Source organism: Canis lupus, chromosome 9 (genome assembly GCF_011100685.1).
Source record: "Canis lupus familiaris isolate Mischka breed German Shepherd chromosome 9, alternate assembly UU_Cfam_GSD_1.0, whole genome shotgun sequence".
Classification (NCBI taxonomy): Eukaryota; Metazoa; Chordata; class Mammalia; order Carnivora; family Canidae; genus Canis; species Canis lupus.
Window position 1 is genome coordinate 18,572,889 of NC_049230.1, and position 7,659 is coordinate 18,580,547.

General features: G+C 39.7%; 1 protein-coding gene across 1 annotated transcript; it reads left to right on the forward strand.

Moving 5' to 3' along the window:
• Positions 1–524: 524 nt before the first annotated feature.
• GJC1 (gap junction protein gamma 1) lies at positions 525–1,715 on the forward strand. Its single transcript, NM_001020812.2, has one exon. It carries the CDS (start codon positions 525–527, stop codon positions 1,713–1,715), a length of 1,191 nt encoding a protein of 396 aa, NP_001018648.1.
• Positions 1,716–7,659: the final 5,944 nt, after the last annotated feature.

Consider the following 7,659-nt stretch of genomic DNA (forward strand, 5'->3'; position numbering starts at 1 on the left):
TACTTTGTCACCGAGTCCAAAATTTAAATTTCCTAATACAGCGTCTCTTCACACTGGAGTCTGCCCACGGCCCATGTGTCCCCATTGTGTTCTCAGTGCTAGTCACCATGAGTGGACAGAATAAGCCTTACTATACTCTGTTCTGTTTTTTTTTTTATCTGTATCTCACAAAGAAGTCTTATGAAATAATAGTATACATAAAGAATCCAGTATGCTGGGTCTGAGAAATACATCTCAGATGATAGCTACAATTTTACCTTTGGGACCAGGGAAGACATGAAAGCTGACCAGACATCCTAGGATGCTGCAGGCCAAAACAAGTGCTCCATAGACTAAGGTAAAGTGTCCTACCTGACATAGGAGAGACTGAGATGCTCTTTCTTTTGTCATTCTAACATGAGCCTTGAAGTTAGATTTCAGGTATTCAGAAGAGTAGTTCCTAGAGGTATCATCAAAAAGTTAAGTTATTCAGATTTTCCTTTGGCATTTTCCCATTTTTATCAGGGCAAACCAATTCGGTCACCATGAGTTGGAGCTTCCTGACTCGCCTGCTAGAGGAGATCCACAACCATTCCACATTTGTGGGGAAGATCTGGCTCACTGTATTGATTGTCTTTCGGATTGTCCTTACAGCTGTAGGAGGGGAGTCCATCTATTACGATGAGCAAAGCAAATTTGTATGTAACACAGAGCAGCCAGGCTGTGAAAATGTCTGCTATGATGCTTTTGCACCCCTCTCCCACGTGCGCTTCTGGGTATTCCAGATCATCCTGGTGGCAACCCCCTCAGTGATGTACCTGGGTTATGCCATTCATAAGATTGCCAAAATGGAGCATGGAGAAGCAGACAAGAAGGCAGCTCGGAGCAAACCGTATGCAATGCGTTGGAAACAGCACCGGGCTCTTGAAGAAACAGAAGAGGACCATGAAGAGGATCCCATGATGTATCCAGAAATGGAATTGGAAAGTGAAAAAGAAAATAAGGAGCAGAACCAACCTAAACCCAAGCATGATGGCCGACGGCGGATTCGGGAGGATGGGCTTATGAAAATCTACGTGCTGCAGTTGCTTGCAAGGACCGTATTTGAGGTGGGTTTTCTGATAGGGCAGTATTTTCTGTATGGCTTCCAAGTCCACCCATTTTATGTGTGCAGCAGACTTCCTTGCCCTCATAAAATAGACTGCTTTATTTCTAGACCTACTGAAAAGACCATCTTCCTTCTAATAATGTATGGTGTTACAGGCCTTTGCCTGTTGCTTAACATTTGGGAAATGCTTCATTTAGGGTTTGGGACAATTCGAGACTCACTAAACAGTAAAAGGAGGGAACTGGAAGATCCGGGTGCTTATAATTATCCTTTCACTTGGAATACACCATCTGCTCCCCCTGGCTATAACATTGCCGTCAAACCAGATCAGATCCAGTACACCGAACTGTCCAATGCTAAGATTGCCTACAAGCAAAACAAGGCCAACATCGCCCAGGAACAACAGTATGGCAGCCACGAGGAGAATCTCCCCGCTGACCTGGAGACTCTGCAGCGGGAGATTAAAATGGCTCAGGAACGCTTGGATCTAGCAATCCAGGCCTACAGTCACCAAAACAACCCCCACGGACCCCGGGAAAAAAAAGCCAAAGTGGGGTCCAAAGCTGGGTCCAACAAGAGCAGTGCTAGTAGCAAATCAGGAGATGGGAAGACCTCCGTCTGGATTTAGTCTTGGCTGGGCTTAAAACTTGTGCTTTTCATAGTTTATGGTAAGCAGCGGCTCACTGAATAATGACTTCCATTGAGTAAACATTTGGCTCTGGTTATCTTCAGAGATGCTGTTGGCTCATGATCCAAGCTCAGGGGACTCTGAAAGCGGGGCTGGGACAAGGGGGAAGAAAAGGGGAAAACACAGTGTTCCTGGGCACATATTCCAGCAATAATACCGTTATGGAACTCTACATTTGTGTCTTCCAGATCTGGAAAAGAACAGATATATTTAAATCATTCTTGTTGAAAAGTTTTTGTATGTACAGTATTATGGTACTTTTTTTAGTATGAGAATTTTTTTTGTATTTGTATATTGGACCACTGTAGTTATACTTTTATATTAAAGGAAAAAAATCCTTAAGGTAATGCCTATCAGGCTAGTGTTATTACTTTTGTTCAGCAAATTCTACCCTGGGTTTAAAGTTTTAATAGATGCCACACCTAATAAAAGTGCCTCTTGTGTTGCAGAGAAGATTTCAGATATGTAAGGAGCCAGAGGAGGAAGCATCAATTTTCAGTCTTGGAAAGAAAATCCACAGTAGGAGGAGGTTGAGATCTTTTCTCCTTTACTTAAGCAATCTTTGACTCTCATTCATGAACCCAGACTTGAATCCAGTCTTTAAAAATCTGTTTGTGTTTGCAAAGGATAGAAATGATTCACTGCAAGATTCCTTTAATTATCAAGTGTTACCCGTATATGCCTTGTTGGTGTGTATATAATCTAAGTTCTTTATAAAGGCTGATACACAAAGATATCCCCAGTCTGATAGCAGTGCAGAGACCCTGACCAGAGTTGTGACTAACATTTCTCTATTGCAAAGCAAAGCCACTCCTGGAAAATGAACCCCACTACACTGTTTAGTTGTGGCCCTACTTGATTTGCCTTAAATCTCTATCCTGAAACTTGCCTCCCGGGTTTCTTAAGAAACCAGTGATATTTTCTTTATATGTTAATATTAGAGATAAAAAAAATTCCCTTATAGGCTAAGAATACTCAAAGCTACTTGCACTGCATATGACAGAAAGCCTAAGTCCGAATTCCTAATTTTTGTAATTTACTGTGAAGCTTTTATCATTTCTGTACTTCTGCCTATGTAGATTTTTGTGTGGAAACCAGTCAGAACGAGGATTCTACCTGTAAATAGACCTAAAGAGAATTTCAGTATTTATTCCCTATAGGCATATATTTTTGTTAATGGCTAGCATTAGTGTTCACATAACACCCATAATTTGCAGTATTTTATTGATGTTTTTGGTCCTATTTTATGTTGGAGAGCTTTGCTCTCACATCATGTTCACATCATTTATCTCAGAGTTTATGAGCATCTGAGTAAGAGCTTGATAAAGATTTATAGGAAGGGGCCTTTTTTTCCCAGAAAGCATTTTTGTTTGAGTGTCTCACTCTTTTCTAAGAGAAGACAAGCCACCTCTGACTTTGAAATTCTAAAAGTATTATTTTTTTTATGTCTTAATTTTAGAATGTCAATTCTTTATTATTTAGGAGAATCCTGCAGCACCTTTGGGTATTTCTTTTTCATTTCTTTCTTTCTTTGTTCTACTCAATAGAAAATTTAAGCTTATTTTCTAACCATGCATTAAACCTTATTTTGCTTTGCTTTTTTTTCTTAAATTTATAAATTTTAGCCTAGAGAAGCTCCTTAGAATCTCTAAACATCTTAAGTGGGAAGTAAACTCAGGTAAGACCAAAGGGGAAATTTCAGAGAATGAGACACGTGTTGTGTCCTGGAGGATTAGTAGACGTGCAGAGTGTCCTTCATACCACATGCTTTATAAGGAAATTCAACTGATTCTTCTTAGAAAACAAGATTTTATTTTATTTATTTATTTTCTTTAGAAAACAAGATTTTAACATTGAACCTTAGCTTAGCTTAGCTTTGTATGACACTAGAGCTTCAAGGAGATTTCTTAATCAAAGAACAGAAAATACACATACACTCGAGTCCATCTGCGCAGAGCCTGAAAGAAAGCAGAGCGGCTTCACCAGCACTGTTGGGAAGGTTGAGGACCGATAGGGAGCCGAGCCAAAATGCCCGGCAGAGACACAGTGTCAGGAGTGGGAACTCGTTCCCACAAGGAGTGCCCAAGACCTCTCTTCTCAGCTTGAGAATGCTACATTGTGTCTGGATCATTTCTTTAACATCTTAAAGTATATGGAAAGATACTTTCAGTCACTTCACATGTGCACACACTTTAAAAATCTATTTTTATTCTCTCACGGAAGTTTTAATTATGACATGGAGTTCCCAAGTCTCACTGCTTTCTTGGTATATTTCCTTCAGCCTTTGCACGTGGGAATTTGCCAAAGCCATTTTCCCGTAATGGCATGTCGAGGACCTCCATTAGGAAGATGGCCCTACCTGTGTCTAGCTTAGCCCATTAGTTGGGTCTACATTGAATCTAAAAATACCGTTCTGGTTATTCTGGAACTTTCAGGTATTAGTATAAAAAGCCTGTCAGCAGGGGTTGATAAAATCAACCTCTTTTTTTTTCCCCTATCAAAATCCTGTTCCTCTGAACTGCCATTGAAAACGGCCTTTGTCGCATGACATATACTTTCTAAATAATTGAGTGCTTAGTCCTTCATATAGGGTATAGTTGACAAGTTTATATTTCTTAAATTTTTTTTTTTTTTTTAAATTTTTTTTTTCTATTTTCATTTATTTATGATAGAGAGAGAGGCAGAGACATAGGCAGAGGGAGAAGCAGGCTCCATGCACCGGGATGCCCGATGTGGGATTCGATCCCAGATCTCCAGGATCGCGCCCTGGGCCAAAGGCAGGCGCCAAACCGCTGCGCCACCCAGGGATCCCTATATTTCTTAATATACTATTGGATTTACTCAGATGTAGTGTGTCTTTTGCTCATCATCTGTATTAAAATCTATTATTCAGAAAACACTTATAAAACAGGCTTTTTTCTTAGTTCAAATTGGAAGGGAGAATTAGATAACATTTTCCCCTAAAGAAATGTTAATGTTCACTTTGTGGCTTTGTTTTTGCTTTATGACTTCATTTTTCCTGCCTCTATATTTGCTTATTTAAAACCACAAGAGTGTTATCTCATTCGAGGTAATTTTTCTGGGGATTTTCCTTGACTAATGTCTATAGAATTACTTTTGATAAAAATGAACTTTGCCATCTAAAATGTTTTTCACAGCCCCAACAATTCTCATACATGTCTTTCAGAAAGGCACCTATGTCTTAAAAGAGGAAAAAAAGTCCTCATTCTATACCTTAACTCTTGTCATTTTTTTCATGGTGTGAAATTAGGCAGTTCAGTTGATATTTTTTTTTTTTTTTTTTCCCAAGCTTCAGGAGCTACTTACTTCTCCTAAATGTTAAGTAGTTAGATCCTCTGGTGAAAGGTATTAAAAAACCAACTATTGGTCATTTGTCTGAACTTGGAGCTTCAAGAAAAAAATAGTTGACAGAACTACATGATGGTAGTTCAGACATCCTTCAGTGCTCTTGAGCACAGGAATCAGTGATGGCTTAAAACACTTGCTTTAAGCAGTTCCTACCAAGAATGGATTTAAATGTTATTCCCATTAGTCATATCAATGCTTTACCCTTTTGGCTTATAAATATCCATGCTTTATTCCTTCTGTCTCATTTAAGAGGCAGTACACCTCTAAAAATAACATTTATAGTTTATGATAAATTTTTGGCCTGCTAGCTTTCAATAAAAGGCAAGTATGTTATACTTGAACCTATTTCAAGAAATGCCTTTTTATAAAGGAATGGCCTTTCCCAACTGAAGAAAAGTACCCAAAGTCAAAGATACACAGCTGCTGGTCATTTTGATTGAAGATTCCTGGTATTAGATTAATTGTATCTTTATAATATCATGTAATCTCATGAAGAGCCTTACAACCTGAAAATAAGAAAGCCCTGGTGCCTATACAGTGCAGAGTTGGGAAATAAAATTTCGACTCCTCTATATCCTAAATTTGTAATAGTTTATAGTCACCATCAGATGTTAGAATCATTAGGTTGAATTGCATACTTGTTACTCATTCTGGCCACACATCGTGGAGAGATTAAAAGATTTTATTTGTCCCTAATGGAGTAATGTTGTTTTTAATAATGATGTTAAGTGATTTTGGTTTGTGCACATTCCACCTTAATAATCATACTTTCCAAAGAGGCAATCCATAAGTATTTCAAAGTCCAGGAGTCCAAACAAAGGAAAATCTTAATTCCCATGCAGAATCTCTACAGAAATAAAAGGAGTAAGTGTTACGTATTTCAGGGTTGGCTTGTTGAACCAGCAAAGCATTTGACTCTATGCTTCTAAGATTGGAAATGTTTTTATTATATTCTCAATTGTGTTTTCTTAAATAAAGCTCTTAGAGAAGTCTACCTCAGGCACTAAGTACAAGATATGGTTAGCATACTGATACTGAAAAACTTAGCTAGGACTTCTAGTTTTTTAAGATAATTTAAATGTAAAATTTAACTGTTAACCAGCAATCTAATGTCATGTGGTGTGCAGTCTGGATGTTGTATGAACAGCTAAGGAATTATCCGTTCTAGTGCCAAAGACCACTCATTGCTAATTTTGTTCTGTACATTAATGTAAAAATTTAATAATGGGGACAGACTCTGCTTGGGGCTTTTTCTCAGGAAGACTGGTCAGTTCCCAATGTTTTGTCGGTTCCAAATACAGTTTAGAAGATTCGTTCATGGTCTGTGCATATTTTCCCAAACTTGAAAACTCAGCTGCCAGTGTCATATTGAGGATTTTATCCCATTCTTTGTGTAAAATAGTACCCGAGAGCTTAATGGTTTGTACAGAAAACCTGATATGAAAACCTCTTCTAGTACTTTCACCTGTAAATTGATCTCAGTGGGAATGCACAAGCAGGAAATTTTCCAAGTAGATGTTTGGGCTCAAAACATGCCCTTTTTTTCATAGCTGAGTTACAACCCCTGGGAGTGCTGGGGCTGCCTGGACGGGCATATTTCTGGCATCATCATCTGGGAAGAGTATGTGGCCTTGTGTGGGAGGAGTGGGGAAGCTGAAGTCTAAGTGTAGTCACTGGGATCCTACCCTGTCTAAGGCTCCCTTTGGTTCTCAGGGCCTTTTCAACAAGAGGAGTGCCTTCTGGGAGGTAAGTGTAGAAAAGGGTAGTATCTATTGTACAAATACCCTCTTTCCCCCCAGACGCAGAAGGCTGGCTGGTAGGTCATGCACAGAGTGCACCCTCAGCACCACAGATTGTAAACTGGTCAGCCAGCCATATTTGGTAATGAACTTGTGAGCTGTTCAAAAGCTGTCAGAGCAGTGAAGGCACTCTGCTCCTTTTGAAAGTGGATTCTTGGGCAGATTTGCCATCAGAACAGAACTAATACCTGGAAGAGGTATTGTCATCAAAGTTAAAATCTTTGCTACATGGAGTTTAAAACTTTCTAAGGCTTTTATGAATCTTAATATACAATATTTTTAGGGTTTTCTCTCCTTGAGTTCACATTGGAAGCATGTTCCCCAGGGGCATGAAGAATATGGAGGTTGAGGCAGAGCTGAGAACAGACGCCAGGTCTGCACAGTGGCTCAATACAGCACCCTTAGCCCTTTTCCTGGGGGGGGGGGGGTGTGCAGCAGCTGCTAGTAGGCTTTCTCATCAGGGCAGATAGGTGTGTGGCTCTTTGCTGGGTGGACCTTGCTGTATCTATAGCATTTTTTCCAAATATAACCGTTGAGTTGCCTATGGAGGAAGTAACAGGAATGCCTATTAAAATGTAGGTTCCAGGACGCCTGGGTGGCTCAGTGGTTGAGTGTCTGCCTTCACTCAGGGCATGATCCTGGGGTCCTGAGATCGAGTCCCACCTCAGGCTCCCCACAGAGAGCCTGCTTCTCCTTTTGCCTCTCTCTGTGTCTTT

Bases quoted from the DNA above. Each gene is read 5' to 3' on its own strand.
- GJC1 (NM_001020812.2), top strand. From the start codon at position 525: ATGAGTTGGAGCTTCCTGACTCGCCTGCTAGAGGAGATCCACAACCAT.